The 27296-nt window shown below is 41.6% G+C and overlaps 2 protein-coding genes across 3 annotated transcripts; one reads left to right on the top strand and one right to left on the bottom strand.

The window, feature by feature from the left end:
• LOC124864445 (E3 ubiquitin-protein ligase ZNF598-like) lies at positions 1-10796 on the top strand. 2 transcript variants are annotated; one of them, XM_047359225.1, is made up of 13 exons: positions 1-265; positions 1507-1619; positions 3218-3347; positions 3547-3758; positions 3860-4077; positions 4164-4257; positions 5753-5834; positions 5916-6081; positions 6188-6263; positions 6351-7213; positions 7875-8031; positions 8145-8292; positions 9409-10796. In XM_047359225.1, exons 1-13 carry the CDS (start codon positions 92-94, stop codon positions 9781-9783), a joined length of 2808 nt encoding a protein of 935 aa, XP_047215181.1. In that variant the 5' UTR covers positions 1-91; the 3' UTR covers positions 9784-10796. The 2 variants fall into 2 exon arrangements, with proteins under 2 accessions (XP_047215181.1, XP_047215180.1); XM_047359224.1 differs by having other exon boundaries at positions 5753-6081.
• Positions 10797-16691: 5895 nt separating this feature from the next.
• Positions 16692-26770, bottom strand: LOC124864031 (synaptogyrin-3-like). Its single transcript, XM_047358635.1, has 4 exons — positions 26595-26770; positions 24132-24366; positions 22922-23067; positions 16692-18487 (listed from the first exon to the last, which is right to left on the bottom strand). Exons 1-4 carry the CDS (start codon positions 26694-26696, stop codon positions 18278-18280), a joined length of 693 nt encoding a protein of 230 aa, XP_047214591.1. The 5' UTR covers positions 26697-26770; the 3' UTR covers positions 16692-18277.
• Positions 26771-27296: the final 526 nt, after the last annotated feature.

Here is a 27296-nt window from a genome sequence, read left to right on the forward strand (position 1 = left end):
GCTACAACCGGCAGTACTTCACACTCCATCGTTTTTAAGCGATTCATCGCCGACACTTTCCCAAACAGCTCTTAGCGTCTTTTTCATTAACATGGATCCAACAACCGCAAAAGAGTCTGAGAAGACATGCGTCTTGTGCTGTCAAGACATCGACATCTTCGCTTTGGGTAAATGCGATCACCCGGTGTGCTACCGCTGCTCCACCAAGATGAGGGTGCTCTGCGACCAGAAGTACTGCGCCGTCTGCCGCGAGGAGCTTGACAAGGTGCGGATTCCTCTACTACTCTAGCCCGGGGTTGGAGCTGACTAGGCCTGGACGTCATTTTGGTCCCACTAAGTATTAAAAACTACCTCCTTCTAGTAGTATCTTAAGTTAAACGGGGGTAATTATGCCAGGAAAAGACGTAGTGCATCTGTCCTATGCCTAAACTACATATTATTGCTGTCGCTCGCCGAGTAAAGCAGGTAATGCTAACAGCAGCACGTTAATAGGTGTTGGTTTATCGACTTCCTTCAAGTTAGGTTCTCTTAGCTAACAATTTGGACTCAGTGTTTAACATTAAAATGAACACACGATTATCTTCAATGTTGCTTGTAAACCTGTCTAATTTTTTGCAATTTTTAATTAACTTTCTAATTGTTAATACCCGGCAAGTACACATTTACATTTTGGACCAATTTAGGACGAACCATAGATATTTCAACACTAAATGCTGTTGGGTTCAAACAGCAACTTTATTCAGAGACACAGAGATGTTTTAGGTAGTATCAGTAGGCAGGAGGGTAAGGCTATCACAACATTCTTATAAGGGACTGTCAACCTGAAAAAGTAGAAACATGTTAGTGAGAGAAAAGTGCAGATTAACACCCAAAGAAAAACATTTAAAGGAGCCATTTAGTTGCTTTTGTTGTCCAGACCTTCTTAAATAAGAGCTAGACTTGTTCAGGCATAAAATAAAGCACTACAACTCTTTATCTGTGAGGTTTTACATATAGTATAAAGGAATCAAACCTTTGAAAATTGTGATATAAAGAATCTGCATTTCCTGAAGACTAGTTCAGTCCAGATTTGACAAATCTGATTTTAAACTTGATTTAACTTCCTACAATGTACAGAAATAAATAAACGTGTGCCCTTAATCACACTGTTGGAGCCGAAAGCTAACCTCTGATTTGTGTTGCTCCATGATTTATTATAGAACATACAGATAACTTAAATGGAACATACACTTACAGGAAATCTTTCAGTAGTCCAGTCAGGAAAGTATGAGCCCTGATCTAGGCTTTGTGCATTTAAGCAGGATGAACAGAAAGTCATTTTAATTTATACGTTGTGCCTTCAGTTCACCTCAGAAGAAGGCTGTTAGGACTAATCTTCTGCATTGGTATTTTTGGCAATACGGTTTCATAAAAAAACTGTAGTTTTAAAATAAAGTGGGTTTTTTTTTTTGTGTGTGTGTGTACGTGTGTCACGAGTTTATCCGTTTCTGTCATGCTTTGTTCCAGGTGGTGTTTGTTAAAAAACTGAAGGCCTTTCAGTCTCTGCCCTATCAGCAGTTTCCCTGTGAGAAGAGACATGACATATATTTCATTGATGAAATGACTCACTCTCAGTACAGGTATGGGATGACGCTGTTCTTACTGTTTCTGTTGCCTTGGACATTTATAATGTTTCAAAACACAGCATTGATAAGGTTTGAGAAGGTCTTTAAAAAGTAGCCATAATTAGGGTATTAAATGGGGAAAATGATTGAAAATTGTCCCAATCAGGGTTTGTTGGCCCAGTTACCAATCAGTGCCATTCAGGATTTGGTGATCCAGAATCCCCATTTGATAGTTTGTTATAAAAGTGCATAAATTCAGTGACACACTTAAAAACTCAGTAGCTTTGAAGTGCAATAAAACAACATGCTGCCTTTTATCAGTGTCGCACCTTACTTACCAACCAGTGATGTTCAGTACGCTGCGGTCTCTCGAATCTGTTTTTTTAATCCCAACCTGAGTCTCTGCAGGACAGTCCCAGGCCTTAACTGCACTACATATCTGTCTGCACAGTGTGTTGGATTCCAGTCAAGATCTCTGTTACAGTTATGCTCTGTAGGCAGGTAGTGAGAACATTTATCAGGATGCATTAGCCATCAGGAAGGCTAATGCATTGCTGAGCTAAAGATAATCTCAAAGTAGTCATAAGTTGTGTTTTCCTTGATGCTTTTTACCATTTCCTCTGGGTCATTAACATCTTCAGCCTAAGTTAGAAGTTTAATTAAAAAAGTAAAGCTGTAGGAAGGGATGAGGACTGTCATGTTACTTTCAGTTTCGTCATGACTGGTCTTCCACTCGGCTCGTAACATGTTTCAAAGCAGTTCTAGTTGATCACCTGTTCACAAAGCAGAGAACAGTTTTTCATAACCTTAGCATTTAGTTTTGAATGCCATAATATTTAAAGACCAGTGTTGCAGCTGCTCTCTATTAAGCACTTTCTCCTACATCGATGGTTTCCTCTTTCCAAAGAGCAGGTTACATGATGCAGATAGGAAGCAGCAGTCTCTCTTTCTCTGTAAATGTATTTGAAATAAGTTAAATCATTGGATCAAGTAAATAATAGGCACAGCCTATAGCACAGTTCTGCAACCCATCCATGCAAAAATAGGACGTGCAGAATGCAGCGGCTCGTCTAACTGGGGTGCAGCTGACATAATGGCAGACTGTAGACCAGCAAAGGGATTCTGATACCGGCCTTTTAAAAATGCCTTAATAAGCACCGACCCAACCTGATTGCAGTCAGACGAAACTATTGCTAGATTACAAACAGAACTTCCAGAAATCTTGGGAACATGTTTAATGTTATAAGATGGCATCTGTTATGAATACCTTATTTTTGGAGTGATTGAATGCTTGGTGTAGTTTTGAAGAAACTGGGGTATGTGCCATCTGTTCTTGTATGTGACTGTAATATTCAAGCTGGTGATGTTTGCGGCTTGTGACTCTGTGGTCACCAGGTGCTTAGCAGCTTGGAATCATCACCGTTTGTTTTGATTTAATTACTAGCTTATTAGCAGAGTTGTCCTACACTGGGTTCAGATACAGTCACCAACACTTTTAGACTAAAAGCTACAGAAAGACTAACTTAACTGTGCTTATGTCCCCTCTTTATAACTGTTCTTACAGTTCTGAGTAGTTTAACTCGTAGCTTTTTCTTGATGTGTTTTTGAATTAGGCATCTGCTGCTGTCGGAGTGCGTCCGTTGTCCAGAGCCGAAAATTTTCTCCAGATTTGAGGAGCTGGAGCAGCACATGAGGAAGCAACACGAGCTCTTCTGCTGCAAGCTCTGCTCCAAACATCTCAACGTATGCTCATTCTGACCCAATCCTGAGAAATAAAATATTTCTGTTGTAAAAGCTGGTCATGAAATGAGATCAGTGACTGTAATAGAGCAGTGAGGTTGTTAGTAGGGTTCATTTCAGGATTTATTATCCTGCTAAAGAATCATACAAATGTGTTTATGGTTAGTTGGTAACTAAAACGTATTTTGCTTTACCTCTCCAGATCTTCTCTTATGAGCGGAAGTGGTATAATCGTAAGGAGCTTGCCTGGCACAGAGCGCACGGAGACCCGGACGACACGAGTCACCGAGGGCACCCTCTCTGCAAGTTCTGCGACGAGCGTTACCTCGATAACGATGAGCTTCTTAAGCACCTGCGCAGGGACCATTACTTCTGTCATTTCTGCGATGCAGATGGCTCACAGGAGTACTACAGGTGTTTTTCAAAAAAGAAAATCCACTTTGCATCATTTCTTTGTGATATGAGTGCTTTTATCGGGTTCTTACCTTAGTCTTTACTGACCCATCTGTCCTCAGTGATTATCAGTATCTAAGCGAGCACTTCAGGGAGAGTCACTATCTCTGCGAGGAAGGACGCTGTGCTACAGAACAGTTCACCCACGCGTTCCGCTCCGAGATTGACTACAAGGCCCACAAGGCTGCAGCGCACAGCAAGAACCGAGCAGAGGCTCGGCAGAACCGGCACATCGACCTGCAGTTTAACTACGCTCCGAGGCAGCAAAGGAGGAACGAAGGTGGGTCGCTGTGTTCCTATATCATATTGTAAAGCTAAGATGATGTTCCTGTGGCGCTAAGCTTGAATGGTTATGTGCATCTTTAGTTATGGTCTCAGGCGAGGACTATGAGGAAACGCGGCACAATCGAGGAGGACGAGGAAGGCCTCAGATGGGACAGAAAAGCTGGAGGTACTCCCGGTAAGTTGGCACGACAAGTTACCATGGCTTCATATCCCTTAAACTTCAAAACATTTTCCCACGTAACAACCGCAAACATGGATTAAATTGTCCTTTATTTTATTAAGGGTTATATGATAGACCAACATAAAGTAGAGTTGTAATAGTGAAATGGGAGACAATGTTACATGGTTTTCAACATTTTTCACAAATGAAAATCTCAGTTCATTTGCATTGCTCTGATACCCATAAATAAAATAAAATCTAGTGCAACACGTTGCTTTTAGAAGGAACCTAATTATTGAGCAAAATCCATTTATGAGTAATGTAATATCAGTATAAATGCAGCGGTTCTGTGAAGGCCTCAGAGGTTTCTTAGAGAACAAACAGCATCATGAAGATAAGTCTAAGAGTGATTTGTAAATTAAAGACTGGGGCACAATTTGAAAACAACAGGCAACTGTCCATCATAGACACCTGCAGACAGGCCAGGGAGGAAGCCATAGCCTACATTACATGCAAAACACTGTGTAGTGTAAAGCTTATACTCAACATTCATTGAACACACAATTTCAGCAGTAAAACATAGCAGCATCATGCTGTGAAGATGCGGTTTTTCAGCAGGTACATGGAATCTGGTCAAAGTTGATGTCACGATGGATGGATGGAGCTAAATCCGAGGAAATCCTAGAATAAAACATGTTGGAAGCTGCAAAGCCTCCTGCCTAGACGCCATGCGGACGCAGTGATTTGTGCTTTTATCACCTCACGTCTGGATTACCGTCTCTTGATGGCAATTTGAAGCCAAGCTTCCCCCTCATGCTTACAGCTGGTACAAAATGCTGCTGCCCATTTTTAACTGGCACAAGCAAAGGAGAGCTTATATATCATATCAACTTATATATGAACAGCAATGTTGCCGAAAAGTGCACAGTACTAATGAATGTAAGAGACAGACCGGAGACCGACACGGAGGAGATCTGAGCCACAGACATCCAAAGGCCCCCCAGAGCAGGAGAACCCCGGAAGGACCATCGCTGGGACTACCACACCTTCCCAGAGAAGAGCAGAGGAGAGTCCCAGGGGAACCAGCCAGAGTGCCGAAACCCCAGGGAGCTGCAGAGACGAGCCCACAGACACCACCGGCAGCCTTCTACGCAGGAGCAGATCCAGCCATGGACCCAGAGACCTGAGACCCCGGAGCACATCACAAAATAAAAAGCCATGTATCCTTTTCCTTGCACTTGTGTTCTCCCCTATATGGTCTATCAAGTAAAATATGAATAAAACAAACAGAAGAAGTTTGTAGGTATGACGGGACAAACTGTGGAAAGGTTGTATAACACAATCCAGGTTTAAAATGTAGCTCCTGGTAATTGTGTTATTTATTATTTCTGTTGCTGCTTCTGCATTCATCTGAATACACATTGTGCTCTGCTCTATCCTGCCTTCAGTCACATTTCACCTGTCAAAATATTGGTTCTCCAGCACCAAGCTATTCATCTTGTCTGTGCAGAGAAAGAGAAGAAGAAGACAGGCAGGTTGAGGCAGCTTTAAGAGCGTCGATGGCGATGCAAAGACAAACAGAGCGAGCCGCAGCGCAAAGACAAACGGAGCGAGCCGCAGCGCAAAGACAAACGGAGCGAGCCGCAGCGCAAAGACAAACGGAGCGAGCCGCGGCGCAAAGACAAACGGAGCGAGCCGCAGCGCAAAGACTAATGGAGCGAGCCGCGGTGCAAGAGAGGAGCACTTCCAAACACTTCAGAGAAGAGAGGGCCAAGAGAGTAGAACCCGAGGAGCCCAGACACCTGACAGGACAGCTCAAAACAATGAACAAGCCCCCAGGTAACAAACAAAAACATGTAAAGAAATTCCAGTAGTGATCATCCTCTTTTGATTGCCAGTATTGTCTTTAATGTTTTGTTTTTTTATTTTATCACTGTTTTTACAGTTATAACAATGAAGAGCTCTAATCCAGGAGATGAAGATGACTTCACTACTTTGGGAGCCCCAGCTGTAGCACTAATGTAATCCTCAGCACACCAGACGAACCGACCGTCTTGTGACAGTCTGGTGTTTGCTGAAATGCCTCATTTGTGTTCTTGTCCTTCCAGCATGAAGCCGGGTCCAGCAGCGCCTACTGCACTTCTGAAGGAAGAGGAGTTCCCAAGTCTCTCGAGTGCTGCAGTTACATCCCTGATGACCCCCGCTTATTCTGGACAGCCTAAAAAGACTTCATCTTTTCAAGAGGAGGACTTTCCCGCTCTGGTGCCTAAAGTCCGCCTTCTCAAACCTGCAGCAAGCTCCAACTCAGCATGGTCCAACAGCACTGCAGTGGCTAAGCCTAACCTTCAACTTCCTCCTCCCTCTAGAGCTCCCCCTCTTCTTTCAGCTGCACCCTCTGGACCTCAGCTCCTCTCTTCATCAAACTCCTCATGCATCCGCAAGAAGAAGAAAGTTGGTGAGAAAGGAAAAGTAGCACTTTCTCATTGTCCATCTCTATCTGACGATGACAGTGTAGGAATGACGCAGCAGGAGTTCCGCTCAGTGCCCACCATGCTGGATATCTCCTCCCTGCTCACTGTTAAAGGAGGCGACAGCAAACCCTCTGTGACCTCATCCTCCTCAAACCCAACTCCAAACACAGACATCCCCTCGTCTAAAGCCAGCAAGAAGAAGAAGCAGAAAAATGCAGCGGTCTCCTCTGCGCCCACGGTATCGGGAATGGCAGGCTTTGTAAATGCGGTTGCAGTGGAAACGGCTGCACAGAAGGAAATTGTCCCTGAGAAAACCTCGAGCAAACTACTCTCCAGCACTGTCACAGCAACCTCAACCAGCTTATCAGCCAGTGGTACTGCTGACACAACATCAGCTGTTTGCAGAGATTCACCGGGGGTGACCCCACCACCTGGCATAGATCCTGCTCCAGAGCCAGAGGAAGAATTCCCTGCTCTCATGACCAAGAAACCTCCTCCAGGTAAAACCTAGCGTCCTATTCCAAGTCTTCCAGCCTTACGAAAACGTACTGAGCCCTGCAAAAGTATCTTTAAAAGCTTTCACATGTTGTCACGTTACATCTGAATGACAAGCACACAATTTAAACATTAAAGGTCACTAAAAATAGAAAAAGTAACCAAAATGAGTCCAACAGGACAGGAGACCCAGACCCTCAAGAGTTTTGTCGGAGAACATTACTGAACAAATATAACAAAGCTCAAGCAGCAGCTTAAAGCAGGCTCTGGTTGTCAAGAACTTTTCCACGTTTCAATAACCAAAGTAAAATGACTACAAATCAGGCTGAAACTTCTGTGTTAATCTGTGTCTTTTTCAATCATCAGAGTCCAACCTCAAAAGACAGGCTGCTCTGAAACAACTTGTTCATCAGTATTAAACTATACAGGAGGCCAGTGTTTGATCTTGAGATTCTTTCTTTTTTTTCTTTTTTTTTAATGCGGGCACAGTGCAGTCAGGGTTATTATCAGCCAAAACAGCTGGAAGCATAATATAAAGTAATGAAATTTGTTTAGCTGTGTCAACAGATCTGATTGGACCCTGTAAAACGGTTACAGTAACACTTTATCAGAGCCATCTCCTTAGGTGATCAGCAGAGTGGTGACTAATGTGTGTTTATCTGACAGGGTTCAAGACCTCCTTCCCAGTGAAGGCCACAGCATCGAGCCCACCCCCTGCCGTGCCCCCACCCCCACCTGGACTGGGAAGCTCCGCTCCAAAGCCGCCCCCAGGCTTCACAGGAATCCCCCTTAACAGCAATGTGGTGGAGCCTGCAGTCGGCCTGTGAGTAGTTATTAGCCCGCATGCAAATTATTGGCTGATTAGCAAAACGGTTAGTTAGCCATGTGTTTTATTTACTGTTTTTATGTTTGGTCTTTTTTTGTTTCCCCTTTAAGGCCCCCCAAGGTGCCGACTAATGGTTATTTGGTGCCGGATGACTTCCAGCAGAGAAACTTGGAGCTTATCAAGTCTATTAAAAAGTATCTCCACAATGATGAGTCAAAGTTCAACCAGTTCAAAAATTATTCCGCCCAGTTTAGACAGGTACTCTCAACATCTTACCCGTTTCATAACCAATCGATCATATAAGTGACATACTTCAAATCTTCTCCCATAACAGCCACTTAAATTAATGTTTATTGGGATGTAGGGCGCAATTGTTAAATGAAAGGAAAATAATGTGTTTTTAACAGAGGATTTGAACAGTGTACTTGTATTCAGCCTTCTTAGGTCAATACTTTTTAGAGCCACTACATCTCCACCACCATTGCTCCTGGTGGGAATGTTATGTTCTGGTTAGAGTTGTACGATATTTTAAAATCGCAGTTGTCATTGCAATATCCATCTGTGTGGTTTTACAATCTCAAAGACCCAATTTTGATGTAATATTTGGTAGGATATTATATTTCAAGTGCCATGCATTTAACTTCTGCATGCATATAACACAGTTGGGTAGACTTTCATTGACCTTGATACCCACACTGGATCTTCATTATCAGTGGCTGAAATGCTAAAGCTTATAAAGAGTGGTGGACACATTGTGGTGAAAGAAAAGAGCCAGGAAAATGTGGGCTATTATTAATCAATATTGTCATCACAATATTCAGTGATAGTATTACGCTAGCATGTTTTCCTGAGGTTGTGCAGGCCTAGTTTTGGGTGACATGCCACACAAAGCTTTTAGGACTTTAGCTGAAAAGAATAGATTTTGGTCTCATCAGATCAGAGTATCTCTTTCCATGTTTGCTATGTCCCCTACATGGCTTGGGGCAAACTGCCAATGAGACATCTTATGGATTTAATCTTCCATAAATAAGTGCCAGAATCAAGAGATGCTTCCACATGAGCTGTGGATCTCTTCAGGTCCTCTAGAGTTGGTTGAGTAGCCATATTTTGGTAGGTTTGCAGGTTTACAATGACATTGGATAAAACAGAGATGTATGACGTTTTGTGACCTCACCCTGCTTTAACTTCTCCACAACTATCTCCCTGACCTGTTTGCTGTGTTCCTTAGATGTGGTCTGTCACATAAATTTCCAATGAAAACATAGAAGTTTATATATCTAATGTGACAAAACTAGCACTGTAAATGGTACAGTTGAAAGTTGGAAACCCCGACTGCTTACCTGTCTTATTTAACTCTGTGCTCTCTGTTTCCAGAGCGCGATCTCGGGCGCCCAGTACCACAGCAGCTGCAAGGACCTGCTCGGAGACAGCTTCAGCAGCATCTTCAATGAGCTGCTGGTGCTCCTACCGGACACTGGGAAGCAGCTGGAGCTCCTGACTGCCCACGCAGACTGCAAGGCGCTGGAGAAACAGTCCGGTGCCAGCGGAGGAAAGAAGAATAAGAACAAGAAGAACGCCTGGCAGATGCCGGTCACAGCGGCCAACACAGCGGGCGACCTGGACTGCCAGGTTTGCCCCACCTGCCGACAGGTTCTGGCCCCCAAAGACTTCAACTCCCACAAGACCCTGCACATCACTGAGAGCGAGGAGTTCCCTTCCTTGCAGTCAATCAGCCGTATCATCAGCTAGCCCCTCCCCTCGGTCTCCTTCTGCTCCGTTTGCCATTGTGGGGTCAATATTTCAGCTGTCCCTGCAGCTCTGTGAAAGCCTTGCAGCGATGCAGAAGCCAGCGTGCCACAACAGCAGCCTGGATGCTGTTAAACCCAGAGGAGCCTGAGGCCTCCCTTTGATTAAGAATGGCGTTGGTTGGTGGGGTTTTTGCGCTTGGATGAAGATTATATTGATGGGTTGGTCCAAATGGTTTTCCAGTTCGGCCAACATCCTTTCAGGATGTCTCCTGCTGGCACTTAAACTGAGAGTGTCTCTAATCAGAACTTTAAATATAACAGAAATGGAGGAAGTTGTGTTGCTGCCTAACAGAGAATTTTTTTTAAACGTTGCTTTTTGGTTTCACGTAAACAGAGAACCGCACTTTGTCTTGTTGACTTGGGTTAATAAGAGCATGCATGGCAGCGGTGCTGCTTGGTTTTACAACTAAAAGGTGTTCAGTTCCAATAATCAGTACTATGTTCATTTAAATATAGCTGCTTAATGCAGAAGGCGCTCCGTTAATGGTGCAAAGAAATTAATGAATTGATTTTTTTTTTTTTTTTTTTCTTGATGTGAAAATAAGCTGCTTCTCATGTCTGTTCATATTTCAAGTGATGTTTTAATCTCCACACTCATTCCGTGCGAATCCCAATCCGGTAAGCCTGGGAAGTTTGTCCACCATTGCTGGGCTGTTGTGCTGTAGGTTTCAAAAGAAAACAAAATAAACACATCTACATTCCAGTACTTCTTTTTAAGAATTGCTGGGATATAAGACTGTTGGTTATTTTCAGTCACAGCTTTAAATTATTGCACATTTTGTTGTAATTTGTGAAACTGAAGAAATGTAAATATTTGCTTTTGTTTCTATTTAAGGTTTCTGGATTTGTCTGGTCCAAAATCTGCCCATATTTTCTGTCTGGAGATCATACATCAATGCGCTGTTTTCCATCAGCATCCAATAAAGCTGGCTGCATTGTACAGCACTGTATCAATGGTGTTTCCAGTTAATTATGTCACATTCAGGACTGAAACCACTGAATAAGGGTCGCATGTTTTCCTTTTTTCCCCGTGAGTGTCCTAGTTTTCAAAGAGAACATTAATTCATACACTACCAGGTTTCACAGGGCTTTTGAAAGGGAAACAGGCCCACAGCATCACAGATCCTCCACCGTATGTTACAGTCGGCATAAGATTTTTTTTTTTTTTTTTTTTTGTGCCTTACCCACTGTTAAATGTTTAAGACCCTTTTAACCTCTACATTTTTTATAGATTAGAAAGAAAACCTTTGCAGGGACATATTGGGTACAGTAAAGTGAGAAGTCTTTGCCCCCCTGACAAATGTTTTCTGTTTTTGCTTTTTAGCTATGTATACATGTTTCAGACCGTTAAATAATATTTAGTATCAGACAAAGATAACATGCAATTTCCAAATGGTGATTTCATTTTTTTAAGTAAAACAAACACCAACCTGGTTCTTTGAAAAAAAATGTACCCCCTGAACCAGTTAACTAGTATTACCATTCTTGATGGCAACAACTACTATCTAGTGTTTACGATAGCATGAGAGCATGAAAGACCTGTTTAAAGGCACACCGTATCATCTCATGATTAGTCCAGACATTGAACAGGTGCCTACATTTGTTTGGAGGATTTTTGACCCCCTGAGAGGTCAACTTGCTAGTCCTGCTGCTCATACTAAGTATGCTTGACAATAAGGTCTCACCCAATTCACCAACTCATCCTAGGTCCTGAAGAAGCAAAGCTTCGCCACGCCATCATGGTACCACCACCATGTTTGACTGCTGGTATGATGTTATCTTTCTGAAATGCTGTTTACATCAGTTGTGATGAGAGATAGACCTTCCAAAAAGTTCCAGTTTTTGTCTCGTTGGCCCACAAAATATTTTCCTAAAAGTCTTGGGGTTTATAGAGATGGATTTAGGCAAATATGAGATGGGCCTTTGTGTTTATTTTGGTGACAAGTGTTTTTCACCTTGAAACTCTCTCACAGATGTGATGTTTGCCTTTCTTCTCCTACATGCAAAACATAACGTGAGGTGGACAACTAACACTGTACTTCACCCTTAACACAACATCCTGAGGCTGAGACAAGGTGGCAGCGGCATCATGCCTTGGGGATGCTTTTCTTCAGCTGGGAGAAGGAAGTTGGAGCATTAATAGAAGAAGCAGCCGAGGGACCCATGGTAACTCTGGAGGAGCTTCCGAGATCCACAGCTCAGGTGGGAGACGCTATTGACAGGACAACTATTAGTTGTGCACTCCATGCCTACAGTCAAACATGATGGTGCCAGCTTCATGCTGTGTGGAGACTCACGGCACACTTGTCAGATTTTTATTTGCAAGAAAAGTCCAAAATCACATATTCCTTTCCTACTGCTTAATAAATTATATGTCCCATCACATAAAATCAGATAAAATACATGATGTTTTGTCTGTAACATGACAAAATGTCCGTCTCTCTGCTGCTTACTCCAGAGGCTCTGGGTGAAGCCACAATTGAAATAATAACAGAAACAGGCAGTCCAAAACCGATTTTGTCTTTTATTGGAGTGATGGTCAGACTGCAGTCCAGGTAATAGACAGTGACACACATCTCTTTACACAACGAGTTTACACTGCAGAGGCCATACAGCTTTAGAACAGGAAGAAACAACTTAGAAAACTGTTATAGGGCTAACACACTACAAAAACCAATGTTTGCTTTATCAGTCAATGAGAATCCTTTTTGTTTTGTTTTTTAACAGGGAGGGGCTATAGGGATGGGTGTATTGTAACATCCATGCAATGTATTGTTCTGGTACCACTGATGGTGCCAACGTAACTACATCTAACAGCCTTTTCATCAATTCAGCTTCACAAAACAACAGAACAATGGCGTAAAACATCAACCTTGGCCCTGTTACAAGTTTTCCAGTACTTGCAAAAAGGAGTGCAGTCTAGGTAATAAATAACTCTTATTGATAATATTTTCTTATTTTCAGTAGCACAGGACAAACCGGACCCTGGACAGCATCACACAAGAGTTCCATTTACTTTATGAACATACTGATTTTTTTTTAAAACTTTATGTATTTTTTACAATCAACCAATACCACAGTAGTGTACAGAGGCCAGAGCACAAAACACAGAGAATGTTTTATTATTATTAATAATAATCATCTACCACACTGACTGAATAAGAGACTGAAGCACTGAGAACAACAAAACATCCTAACCTGACAGCACCCCAAACTAATGATGCCACCATCAACACCCCAGTCCCACCCAAACAGAATAAATGGTAACTTATATAAACTTAATGGGGACTTAAACAACTACACTGTTGCTTTTTTCTCCCTCTTAAGTGATGTCATCCTGACTGTTTCCCACCACAAGGCATTTCTCTTGAGAGTGATCATGTGTGTACATTTTTTTACCTCACTTTTAAAGTCTAAATATTTTAAACTCAAGGTTAAATTCATTAAATTGTTCCAAATTGTCATAAACACATTAGGTCACTTCAAACAAGGTAGCTTTCGAGTCAGCGGGAGTAACCACTAGAGGGCGTAATCGAGTTTAAATGTGCAACATAAACAAGGTGAAGTTCTTTAAGTCCACAACAAATGCTTATTGATTCCGTGCATGTTTTGTTAATTGGGCTTTTTCATAAAAACTTGGTAATGAAAAATAAAGAAAAAGTGATTAATGTTTTTTTTTTTTTTTTTAAGAAAATAATAAACTGAAGTGACCATGCCCTTAGGTGTGTGAATGAGTGTGTGTGGTTGTTTGTGTGTTGCCCTGCGACGGACTGGCGACCTATCCAGGGTGGACCCCGGCTCTCGCCCATAGATTGCTGGAGATAGGAAACAGCTTCCCCGCAACCCACTATGGAATAAGCGGTAGAAAATGACTGACTGACATTAAAAAATGTAATATATGAACCTTTTTTAAATCAAGAACACAAAACAAACAGAAACTTGATGTGATGCCTCAATTAAACTTCACTTGCAGAATAAGTCGTTTTTGCAAATAAACTACACGGATCAACCTGCAGCTTATTACTTAATAAACTTTTACTTTTCATTCATTTCTTTAGTCATTTAATTTTATTTGTTTCGGACGGGAACGGAGATAAGAATGTGCCAGCACGTCCTGGTTGTGTTCTGCAGCTCCAGCTGCTGGATCTAGGAGTCAGCATTCATGTTTAACAACCTGTTGAACTACTCTGGTGCAGAATTATTAGCATTCTGGAACAGTGTTACACATTTGTGCAGCTATATAGAGATATATTTTTTATAAGTGATCACCAGAAAATACTGAGCGAAGATCTAGATTTTCTCCTTTTGGGGAATATTTCTAATCCACTATTGCCTGCTGGGAATTCAATCCAAAACGCTCTGGAGTCAACTTAAAAACGACATATTTGTTATATATTAAATGGATTCTATACAAACCGTTCATGCACTATTCCGATGATTGTTTCTTTTGGTCTGAAGTTTACATACACTCATCGTAAGTATGAATGTATACATTATAGTTTTAGAATTTTGATGATTTATTTAACCTACTCTCTTTACAACATGGAATGACTATACAACATAAAAACTTCAGAGGAGTTTCAAAACAAGTGCCCTACTGATATTTGGCTAATTGTCCCTTGCAAATGTTGCACAAAAAGCACACTCTTTGTAAGCCTTCCAAACCCAGTTTCGATGTTGTCCTGTCAGAACACCAAGTGATGGGTTAGGGTTTTATCTGACCCAAACTGTCATGCTCAGACAAAAAAAAAAAAAAACATTGGTTAGGATGATGAGGGACTTATCAAGACCCAAGCCTATCATATACTGGAAGCAGCTGATGTGCCGCTAGTCTTACATTAGCATGAACTAAGAAGACAGAAGTGCCTGCTCCAAAATGCACACTTTCGAGCTTTATTGAAATTTGTAGCCATCCATATGGATGGGCCGAATGCCTTCTGGAGAAAGGTTTTATGGTCAAGCAAGGTAGTGGCAGCATTATGTTGTGGACTGTTTTGCCAGTAGCACTGGTGCAGACAGTAGATATAATAAGGAAAGAGGACTACCTCCAAATAGTTCAACATTACACAGCTAGATGGTTGAACTTGGACCTAGCTAGGTTCATCAGCAGGACAACGATCCCAAATGTACATTAGAACTGGATTTAGGTCTAATAGATAAATAAGAATAGATAAAACAGGCTACCATTAAAATTCTGGAGAGCCTGACGTGAAAGTTTGGAGACAGTTTTAAATCCAGGTTTATACCAAGAAAACAACAAACTGAACTGAACTTTACCATAAAAAAGAGTGGGAAGATTTCCAGAAAATATAGCTAAAACTATAGTAGAAGCTTATTGATGGCAGCAAAAAGTGTGTGTTCAAGGTCCAACTTGCCAAGGTGGATTGTCAGCAATTAGTGGGGGTGTATGAATATATTTGAGAATAAAGTTATATGTTGCATCATAAGTCCACATTGACAAAGAATGGTTCAAGTGAAAATGAATGAATCAAGAGACTTCTAACCAGAGCTGTACATAAACCTTCACATTTGGTCCTGCCTACTCAAAACAACCTGACTTCTTGACTTCACACTTTGGACCTCACATAACCTGACAGTAAAATTTGGGGGAGAAATTAAAAAAACATCCAAAATTTAATAGGATGCAGTTTGCTAAAACTGTCACAAATACATATGGAAAAAAAAGTTTCTGTGGCAAAAAACTCACACGTTATCTTCCTCTTGCATGCTCATCTCTACGTGCACAGGTTCAGCTGCTGCATGTGGACACACTCATGTGATCACTCACATCACAATGACAGATTGATCAATGAGTGTAAAGAGTGTTTGAACCACAGCATAGAGATACTGCTACACACTGAAGTGGTGGTGCTATTTAGACTAGGGCAAAGGTAACCTGCATCCTACTGACAAAAATCCATGTCACCTCAAGCTAACCCACCCACCCAGATCTAAAGGCCTGATCGTCAACTTTAGATTCTTTTTTTTCCTTTTGTTTGAGACTTGACTAAATACTCCAGCACTCTGACCTTAATAAAAGTTCATCTGTTTTCTCGTCCATGATAAAAATGCTATGAACACTAACATAGCAATAACAACACAGTGCAGCTTGGCAGCTTTTAAAAAAGGAAGCATACATTGACCTAATTTCTCCAGAATATCCCCACTCACCCTATCTTACACTCATACCATAGGATACTGTCTCAGGTAACACACCTCATGTACATTCTCATGCACCATGGATGGATTACGAGACAACTGGCTTCTCAACTACAACTGAAAACACGGCCAGCCAGAGGTACTCAAGGCCCCAAGTAGGGGAAACTAAATTCACACAGCATATGTATGCGAATGCGCAAGTTAAAGGTTATATGTCATGATTTAAAGCTGATTTTTTTGGACAACAATTTTGTAAGCATTTAATTGTATTTTTATGTGGTTGATTAACATGTGATATTCATTTTTGAGTGTAATGTATGTAACATTGTCTCATTCCTACTTAGGCCTCACATCTTGAAAAAAAACAGTTGCTCTCAACTTTGGGCACATCCCTGTAAAAATGGCAGTCTTTTGTGATGTGAAAAATGAGAACACAATAACTCATTTAAAGAAATCTCCAAATATAATGTGACATATATCCTGTACAATTCAACAAAATAACAAGAAATATGTTGGAATTATTCTTCACTTCATCCAACTTGATAAAAAAGCCAGTTCCCTCTGAAGAAATTAACCCTAGACCATGATGCTGCCACCACCAATGCAGACCAAAATACTTGTTCTCACAAGGCGTTGGGAGTTTTTAGCCATGTTTCCTTTGTAAAAGAAAAAGATTTGTCTTCCTTTCAGCTTTTTGTTTTTTGTTCTTCCAACATACAATATATGTGTGTGTGTGTTTTTTACTTGAATTATAGATGATATGTGATATTATGATGAGGATATTTACATTAGAAAAATCCGGCATTTGTACAAGGGTGCGTACATTCTTGCATACCATTAGAAATTTCATATGTTTATAATTATCTCCTTTCAGATCTTCTCTGTTTTACCTCACTGTAGTATTTATAGAGTAAAGAGTCAAAACTGCTTCAACAGCAGAAAATCAGCTTTAAATTGCTGAAAATGATCAAAATGAGAACTTTATTAGAATAATCTGTAACAAATAATTTGTAGTGACTCTTGTGATGGTCAATGGTGAAGAAAAGCATAATATGTCACAAAGTCAATTAAATTTATCATTGGTTCACTACTTATCTGTACAATAAGGGCAGAATGTAAAAGTGAAAAAAAAATACTCAGGGGTCCCCCAAATGAAATTCTGCCCAGGCCCTGATTCAGCCTTGGCTCGGCTCTTCTGAAAAGTAAGTTTGCATTCATGAACTGATTTGCAATTGCAAACTAAACTGCATACACGACTCAATAAAGTCTCACAATTCATCTAGGATGATAAAGCAGAAAAGGGATATTCTCCATTGTCATTCTGTTTCCATTTCTGAGGACTCCTAGAAAAGCCTAAACGCTAGACACAATCATTTCAGTTTTAATAATTCTGTATCCGATTTGCATCGTATTTGAATGTGAGCTGCCCATCTGTAATGGGTAACTTCTCTGTGTTGGAAACTTTGCAGGGGAACAATTTTGCCTGAATTTAAGAAATATGTCATTTGAGACAGAGCCTACAGTTGACCTGCTCCGACAATGACCTCCAGACCTCCAGTACAGTACGGTGTGTAGCTACCTACAGTACATGAGAATGTGAGATATTGCACTCGGCCACAAAACATTGTCTTTTTTGTATACAGTATGTGGAAAACCAACAAAACTAAGTCACCTTTTGAAATGCAATGCAATATGGCACTTAGTTGATCTCTACGTCTGGGAACATAGATTCAAAGCAGATGATCACCAGCTAGGAACACAGGAGGAGTTATCATTGCGGCTAAAAAAAAGAAAAGAGCATTCCCAGTGTTTGACAAGGAAAGAGGACACCTGAATGAATGAAAAGAATAAGATCAAAGTGCTGTAAGAGAACGCCTCCTGCACTGCTTACTGTAATATAAAACAGCAACATTGTGGTGTAACTTGTCCAGCACTACATCCCTGTCTTCTATGACAAAATGGTGTTTGAACACTTCAAAGTCACCTCCCACTTCCATTTTTCCTCCTCTAGTTTTGATTTTGATTCATCTGCGCTGATGCAAGAGGAAAATCCTTTCTGCAGGTCTAGAAAGTAGGCAGATATAGCTGGAATGTTAGGAGGGGCAGGAAACAAGAGGAGGTAAAAAAGAAGCAGAGGCCATACATTTTTTTTTTTCTTATTACAGCTATTGAAAAGTGTGCTCCAGATCAACTCATAAACAACTTCACTTGAAACCGAAACCACAGAAAACAATTTTCTCTCATCTGCATCTCTTCCACCCTCACATCTGTCTGTCCTAGTAAATGGGAACCTGGTATGTGGGGGCTGTGTTGTTCTCGGTGAACGGTGGGCTCTGGTAGGCTTCTGTGGTATCAGCCGGGCCGCCTACTGGTGAATTGGACGGATACGGCTGGGTGGGTGCACCACCGTCCATGTGCTCAGTGGTGAACAGGGTCATGTCTGTACCCAGAAGATACTTCTGGACCGCACGCACTGTTAGGCCAGCCTGCAGAGGGCAGCAGAGGAGACAGGGAAATTAAAGTGCAGTAACTGACTCAGGATAACCAGAATGTCATCCATATCACAAAACCATTTAAACACCAAATGTTGTTTAGGTAAATTATGCTGACTATTAAATTTGAACAAACAGGCTTGTTCAGTTTCTCATTTTTGATGCAACCTTGTAATTTCTCTAAAATTAATTTATTTTTCAGTAAGAAAAGACAAATTTATTATAACTCTTATGTGTCATACATGTCATACAAGGCCCAGCCAATAGTTAGCTTTCTTACCTTAACTGTTTTTTACCTCTGTTCTGACCAACATCCACACAAAAAGCTTAGATTGGATCGGACTACCAAAATTACTTCTACTTGCTAAAGGTCACAATAATGACAGCAGACTGGCAAGTTGCAGCTTAACAGGTGAAATGATAGATCTAGACAGGTCTACAAGGATTTATAGATCCCATTTCTACAACAAATCAAGCAGATTTACATCAAAGATGTTGCATATATAATTTATTGTTGAACAGATAAAAAAAAAAAGACAAAAAACACAAAACTATTCAGCATTTTTTATTTTTTTGAAATGTGTTTAGACGTACCTTTCACTTAATGATTTTGTCTCACCTAGCAAAAACCGTGGACTTGACTGGTTTGAACAATGAAGGATTATTAAATGGGCCCAACTGGGGAAAGGTCCCTAAGAGCCTATGTTTATTATCATTCTGTGCTCTTTACACCGACAAAGAGTTTGCTCAGGTAATGACCTCACCTGATCGGATGCTGATGGGTTTGGTGATTGGCAAGGTTCTGATTTGCAGATCCTGACTGCCGAACTTTTCCAACCAGCACCCCAGACAGAGTAGAAGCTGATCTGAAAACAGGAAATGACTAAAATTCCTTGTAGCTGATGTCCATAACTGATTAGCAGCCACTAGAAACAATTAGATGAATTACTGTTGCTCAAGGAAGTCCCAAGTTTTTATCGCTGCTGTTTTTATGTTCACTCATATTTATAACTGGATATAATTTCTAAGTTTGTTGTTCGTAAGTCTAGATTATCGTTTCCCTTCTAGGCTTGTCACACTGATTTGAAGGTATCTTTTGATCATGTGTTATAAAATGTAACCTATTTCACTATTTTTGCATGTGGTAAATCTGTGTTAAATCCATCCATTCCATCCATCCATCCATCCATCCATCCAACCATTCCATCCATCCATCCATTCCATCCATCCATCCATTCCATCCATCCATCCATTCCATCCATCCATCCATCCATCCATCCATCCATTCCATCCATCCATCCATTCCATCCATCCATCCATCCATCCATCCATTCCATCCATCCATCCATTCCATCCATCCATCCATTCCATCCATCCATCCATTCCATCCATCCATCCATTCCATCCATCCATCCATCCATCCATCCATCCATCCATCCATCCATTCCATCCATCCATTCCATCCATCCATCCATCCATCCATCCATCCATCCATCCATCCATCCATCCATCCATCCATCCATCCATCCATCCATCCATCCATCCATCCATACCATCCATCCATCCATCCATACATCCATCCATTCCATCCATCCATTCCATCCATCCATCCATCCATCCATCCATTCCATCCATCCATCCATCCATCCATCCATCCATCCATTCCATCCATCCATCCATCCATCCATCCATTCCATCCATCCATTCCATCCATCCATCCATCCATCCATCCATCCATCCATCCATCCATCCATCCATCCATCCATACCATCCATCCATACATCCATCCATTCCATCCATCCATTCCATCCATCCATCCATTCCATCCATCCATCCATCCATCCATTCCATCCATCCATCCATCCATCCATCCATCCATCCATCCATCCATTCCATCCATCCATCCATCCATTCCATCCATCCATCCATCCATCCATTCCATCCATCCATACATCCATCCATCCATCCATCCATACCATCCATCCATCCATCCATACATCCATCCATTCCATCCATCCATTCCATCCATCCATCCATCCATCCATCCATCCATCCATCCATCCATCCATCCATCCATCCATCCATTCCATCATCCATCCATTCCATCCATCCATCCATTCCATCCATCCATCCATCCATTCCATCCATCCATCCATCCATCCATCCATCCATCCATCCATCCATCCATCCATCCATTCCATCCATCCATCCATCCATCATCCATCCATCCATCCATCCATCCATCCATCCATACCATCCACCATTCTGTCCATCCATCCATCCATTCCATCCATCCATCCATCCATCCATCCATCCATCCATTCCATCCATCCATCCATCCATACCATCCACCCTTCTGTCCATCCATCCATCCATCCATCCATCCATTCCATCCATCCATCCATACCATCCATCCTTCCATCCATCCATACCATCCATCCATCCATCCATCCATTCCATCCATCCATCCATCCATCCATCCATCCATCCATCCATCCATCCATACCATCCATCCATCCATCCATACCATCCATCCATCCATCCATCCATCCATTCCATCCATCCATCCATCCATCCATCCATCCATACCATCCATCCATCCATTCCATCCATCCATCCATCCATCCATCCACCCTTCTGTCCATCCATCCATTCCATCCATCCATACCATCCATCCATCCACCCTTCTGTCCATCCATCCATCCATCCATCCATTCCATCCACCCATCCATCCATCCATTCCATCCATCCATCCATCCATCCATACCATCCATCCATCCACCCACCCTTCTGTCCATCCATCCATCCATCCATCCATTCCATCCATCCATCCATCCATTCCATCTATCCATCCATCCATCCATTCCATCCATCCATCCATCCATCCATCCATCCATCCATACCATCCACCCTTCTGTCCATCCATCCATCCATCCATTCCATCCATCCATCCATCCATCCATCCATCCATACCATCCATCCATCCATCCATCCATCCATACCATCCATCCATCCATTCCATCCATCCATCCATCATCCATCCATCCATCCATCCATACCATCCATCCATCCATCCATCCATACCATCCATCCATCCATCCATCCATTCCATCCATTCCATCCATCCATTCCTTCCATCCATTCCATCCATCCATCCATCCATCCACCCTTCTGTCCATCCATCCATCCATCCATCCATTTCATCCATCCATCCATCCATCCATCCATCCATCCATCCATCCATACCATCCATCCATCCACCCTTCTGTCCATCCATCCATCCATCCATCCATCCATCCATCCATTCCATCCATCCATCCATCCATCCATCCACCCATCCATCCATACCATCCATCCATCCGCCCTTCTGTCCATCCATCCATCCATCCATCCATTCCATCCATCCATCCATCCATCCATCCATCCATCCATCCATCCATCCATCCATCCATCCATCCATCCATCCATCCATCCATCCATCCATCCACCCTTCTGTCCATCATCTGCAACACTCCAGCGATCTTATAGAGGAAGCTCATTTCATTTGCTTTTATCAGGGATCTTATTTTTTTGGCCATGAGTCAGAATGGGGACAGACCTGAAAATAGAGAGCTTTTTTAATTCAGCTCTTTCTCATCATGGCAGATCGGTAAAGTACCCTCCTTGCTGCAGATGAAGCTCTAATCCATCTATCCATCCCCGCTCCATTCTTCCATGACTTGTAAACAAGACATGAAGACAGCTGAATTAATCCGCTTGAGACAGAGACTGATCCACTGAGCTGGAGGGAGCAGTCCACCTTTTTTCCAAATGACAGCAAAGGCCCTAAACTTAGAGGTGTGGACTCCTCCACCTCTTTCACTCTTAACTGTGAACAGGTAGTGGTTTAAAAAAGCCAAAAAAAACCACATCATCTGCAAAAAGCAAAGACATTCCCAAACGAGGTTTCCAAGCCAGACACCCTCCATGCCAAGACTCCACCTTGATATACTGTCCATCAACACCACCAATAGGATCAGTGAAAAAGAGCAGTCAACATAGAGTCACACCTGCACTGACAACAATTTTGATTTTGTGCTGAGAAAATGGAAACAATTCTTGCTTTGGTTGTAAGAGGACTTCATAATCCCTAAAAGCAACCCAGGTAACCCATAGTTCTGTAGCAACTCCCACAAAATGTCTCAAAGGACACAGTCATAAGCCTGCTCCAGATCCAGAAAAGACATGCTGGACCTGACAACCAAACTACCACGACCATCTCAGCAACTCCAAGCGGGAGTGCTCCACTGTTCCAGGTCCAGGAGGAAATCCACACTGCTCCAAACCTGATATATGGACTCCATTATCTGAATTTTCAAACCATGTTTTGGTTTATTGTTTACACACTTCTCTTTGTATGGGCTGGAGAGTGTAGTTTCATAGCCTTACCCATGTGATTATTGAGAAGAAGGAGAAGGCGATGGCTGCCCGTGCTGCATCTGCCCCCTGGTTAAGAGGTAGATCATCAGTTTTGGTCCGAGACCACTGATTGACCAGGAAGCAGAAACTTACAAAGTACAGAAAGGTCCAAAAACCTGCAAGAAACCAGAAGAAAAAAGAATTACTATTTCCAAGAAAGCTCATTTAATACTGGGACAATAACAGCCTGGGGCTGATAATTTCTCATTTCCTGCTTTCTTGAATTCTGCATAGTTTTTTAGAAATAAAAAATACTCTCATTTCTCTAATAGGTGCTACCAAATTATAGTTTTATTTCTCCTAGTGTATTGTCTTACAGGAAAACAAACATCTGACACAAACCAAGTTAGGTTGCCTGCTTGATGTTTTGGAGAACTTACTTTCTGCTTTGGTAAGGTTTCATAAATTCTTATTCACTTTGTATATTGCTCACTTTTTGTTTTAAAGAAAAGCCACACCTATTATTGTCTTTTACATAGCCTTAAAAAGGATTCATATCCCTAAACCTTTTTTATTTAGTTGCACTGCAACTGCAAACCTAAATGTATGTTATTCTGACTTTATTTAACAGACCAAAGTGGTGCTTAATTGTAAAATTGAAAATAAGAATATGGTTTAAAATGTTTTTTTGCTTATAAAAATCTGAAAAAAAAGGGTTCAGGTCCATTTTTTAGCTTCCAGTCTCTGGGGGTACTGTATGTCTTCACCACCTTTGCATTTTTCTGTATATTATTCTTTGCAATACAGCTCAACCTCAGTCAGACTGGATTTAAAGCTATGTGAGCCTCGATTGTAAGTTTTGCCAATGATTCTCAATTGAAAGTATATCTGGACTTTTACTGGGCCATTCCAAAGCATGAATTTGCTTTGATTGAAACTATTTCCTTGTAGCTCTGGCTGTATGTTTGGGGTCACTTTCTGGCTAGAAGGTGAACCTCTGCCCTTATCTCAAGTTTTTTGCAGCTTCTAACAAGTTTTCTTCAATCCACAGCACGATGCTGCCACCACTATGTATCACCACGAGGAAGGTGTGCTCAGGCTAACATGCAGTGTTAGTTTTCCAACCCACATAGAATTTGGCATGTTTTGTTCTTCTCTGACAAGCACAGCTTTTTCCACGTTTGCCGTCTCCCCTACATGGTTGTGGCAAACTACAATGATTATCGGGACGACTTCTCACCTGAGAAGCCAATCTCCAGCATCACAGCCTTCTTTCTGTCTTTGACGGAGCTGATGGAGGAGAACTTGTAGTCGAGGAGGAAGAAGAAGGAACATGCCAGCAGGCCCACAAGGCCTACAAAAATGCCATAGTTACAGGCGTCAGCATTCTTGTTGAAGACACAGTGGAGGCGCTCACTGCCCAGGTTAACATAACCTTCATTCACTATGGAGGCAAAGACCACCAAGGAAAATATCTGTGGCAGAGAAGAGCAGGAGAAGGACAAATTAAACATGCAAACTGCACCAAAACTATCATTATTATAGGATTGAAGATCTCATTGTTTGTTTTTGTTGTTAAGGAGCAAAAACATTATTTCAGTGTCATTGAAAGCACGATGCTCTAAAAGTTCTTCTTTCAGTGTACTCAGACCAAAGGCATTAACCTAATTTCTGCTTGTGCTTTTTCCACTGACAGACTGAAGATGTGGAGGCTTCACTTCCTCTAAAAACTTGAACACACCTGAATACCAAACACCATAACAGAAGTGTGCTATTTGTTTCTTTGGCTAATGCCACAAAGTTTTTCTATTCAACTTACAGTGTGTGTTCAGTCTCTTACCAGAGGCACTTATTTAACACAAACTCTGACATCAATCAGCTGACTAACACTCTTCGGCATAATAAGGCCTCGTGACTCACCAACACAGAGAAAAATGCACTCTTACTAGGGGGTCTGGGTCATATGATGAAGAAAGGACACACATTGGGATAATGTCAGGCACACATTCTAACCTAATCACATGAGTGGACGTAATCTGAGCCGATAGATGCTCAATAGCTTTGGCTGAATCAATGGGATGAAACGGCTTCTAGCCTCATAAAGCTTCATCATTAAAACAGAAAAGCAGTTTCTTTTCTCAAATTTCCTAACATGATTTCAAATGACTAACTTAGCCGGACTGTCATCTCTACTTAAATACTAACAAAATTTTCAGGAAAGATTGAAATGCAATGAAAATGGACGTCTTTAGAAAAAATCTTGTTAAAATGTTTATTACAATTCAGTAAAAAAAAAAAAACAACTATATGTATATGTCTCCTTACAAGTTTCTTCTGTTTTTGCTTTATGTCACACTTGAATGTTTCAGATCATTAAGAACATTTTAATATCAGACAAGGATAACCAGAGTAAATGCCAAAAAGTCGTTTTTAAATTGGGATTTCCCTTGTGAAATCATGAATTTATTGTGATTAACCACTTATTACAATCTGTTTCACTGGCCCCATCCAGACCTGGTAATGCCAGACCTGTAGAATTAAGGTAAACAGAACTGGTTTGACAACAAGAAGTAGACTATTAGAGCTCAAAAAGAAACAAAACCTGCACCAACCAGAACATCAAATCAGTTTATACAAAAAAAGGCAAAGAGCTACTATTGACAAGATAATAGCAGCTTATACCCTTTCCAGAAAACCCCAATTAGACAGATAACTGATATTTTCCTATGAAGAAAATTATTGCTGGCTCACTAGTTAACTTTAAAACAAGCTGTGATAAACACAATACAAAGATTCTTGGAGGACAATGACGCTAATTGAAAATGGACCTCCAAAGGAAATTGTACCCAGGACCCCAGTCAGCCCTTTGCTCAGGCTTTGAATTCATTAGATTTCCATCTTGACTTCACGTTTAATATTTTTGCTTAAAATGTTTGTGCTGTTTCAGAAGAAGAATCCCGGCAAGCTGTGTGGAAATCTTATGATCCATCTGCAAAGGAAACACACGCACGCGCACTGTACGAAACGTGGTGCACGCGGTTAATTGGCGTGTTTCAGAAATCCCTGCGCTGCCAAAAGAGGAGCTTCTCCGTGGAACCCAAACGTCAGACCGCGACGCATCTCCGTGGCCCTGAGTGCGTAATGATAGTGGCGGACCAATCACAGGTGAGATGACGAACGACAACCGTGGAGGGTAAAATCAGTAAAATCATCAGCTGGAAATTACATCGCTAATACAAATATGGAAAGAATGCTTACTAAGGTGTAAGAATAATACTTAGAAATGACATGTGGTGTGTGAATAAATAGGTTAATTTGCTGGATAATTAGCCTGAAGGACTGTGTTTCTGATTCTCTGATCCGTTCTGCGCTGTGTGTTTATAAAGCAGTGCCCGCTATGTAATCTGGTAATAATAGTATTGGGGAACAATAGGTCAGTTTGTACCCCGGAAAACATTTGTAATGGAAGCGGTTATAGATGGTGTCAGCCAAACAGTAGGCCCTGGTAACACCCTGCACCAGATTTGTTTAATATACACAACAATCCACCTTCATTTTCACGTTTCTATCCACACACCCTGATAATCACGCTTTTTCATTCCAATGGTATATTTACAGCGTAGAGGCACGTCACTGGATCCACACAAACGCTGGCACAGACACATTAACAGACAGAAATGCAGCACAAAATAACATCTCTCACCCAGGAGAGCACTCTCAGGATGGTCTGCGGCTGTTTGGCGAACGTGATCGGGTCCACAGCGGTCCCGGTTCGGCCCGCTCCGAACGATCCCACTCCGTCCATCTTCTGTTGCTCTCTCTCTCTCCCCCTTTCTGTCTCTCGTTGTGTGCGCTTTGCGCGGCTCCACGATCCCCAGCTCCGCGGCAGGATGGATGTGCTGCTGCGCGCTGCTGAGGAGACGGGTCCTGCGCAGGGACGCGCAGGACCATACGACCAGTGAGAGAGAGGCCAGACGCTCACAAATACAACGGAACAGATATTTTGTACATGCACAGTATAAATAAATACAAACCTAACCTTTTGTCGCTGTCTGACAATAAACCAGAAAATATTTTACCCGTTTAGCTCAGTTAGGATAAACAGAATTGCTACTATTTACAAAATTGCCAGAAAATTTTGATGGTTTTTACTACTTTGCTGAAAGTCAAAAGTTTACGTATACGTAGATATACTATGCCTTTAATCAATTTGGGAAAGGCCCAAATGATTATGTCGTGGCTTTCTAAGCTCCTGATTGGTAAATTCACACTTACGTTACACCTGTAGATGTATTTTAAGGCACCACACTGCAAGCTTGTGTGACATCATGAGAAATTAAAAGAAATCAGGCAAGGTAACAGGAACACGGTTGTGGACCTCCGCGGACTTATCCTTGGATCCAAT

The sequence above is a fragment of the Girardinichthys multiradiatus genome, chromosome Y, assembly GCF_021462225.1.
Source record: "Girardinichthys multiradiatus isolate DD_20200921_A chromosome Y, DD_fGirMul_XY1, whole genome shotgun sequence".
NCBI lineage: Eukaryota > Metazoa > Chordata > Actinopteri > Cyprinodontiformes > Goodeidae > Girardinichthys > Girardinichthys multiradiatus.

Bases quoted from the DNA above. Each gene is read 5' to 3' on its own strand.
- LOC124864445 (XM_047359224.1), top strand. From the start codon at position 92: ATGGATCCAACAACCGCAAAAGAGTCTGAGAAGACATGCGTCTTGTGC. The intron at 266-1,506 runs GTGCGGATTCCT...GCTTTGTTCCAG, and splicing joins GCCGCGAGGAGCTTGACAAG to GTGGTGTTTGTTAAAAAACT. The intron at 8,293-9,408 runs GTACTCTCAACA...CTCTGTTTCCAG, and splicing joins ATTCCGCCCAGTTTAGACAG to AGCGCGATCTCGGGCGCCCA.
- LOC124864031 (XM_047358635.1), bottom strand. From the start codon at position 26,696: ATGGACGGAGTGGGATCGTTCGGAGCGGGCCGAACCGGGACCGCTGTG. The intron at 24,367-26,594 runs GTGAGAGATGTT...TCTCTGCCACAG, and splicing joins TCCTGAGAGTGCTCTCCTGG to ATATTTTCCTTGGTGGTCTT. The intron at 23,068-24,131 runs GTGAGAAGTCGT...GGTTTCTTGCAG, and splicing joins GCTGGAGATTGGCTTCTCAG to GTTTTTGGACCTTTCTGTAC.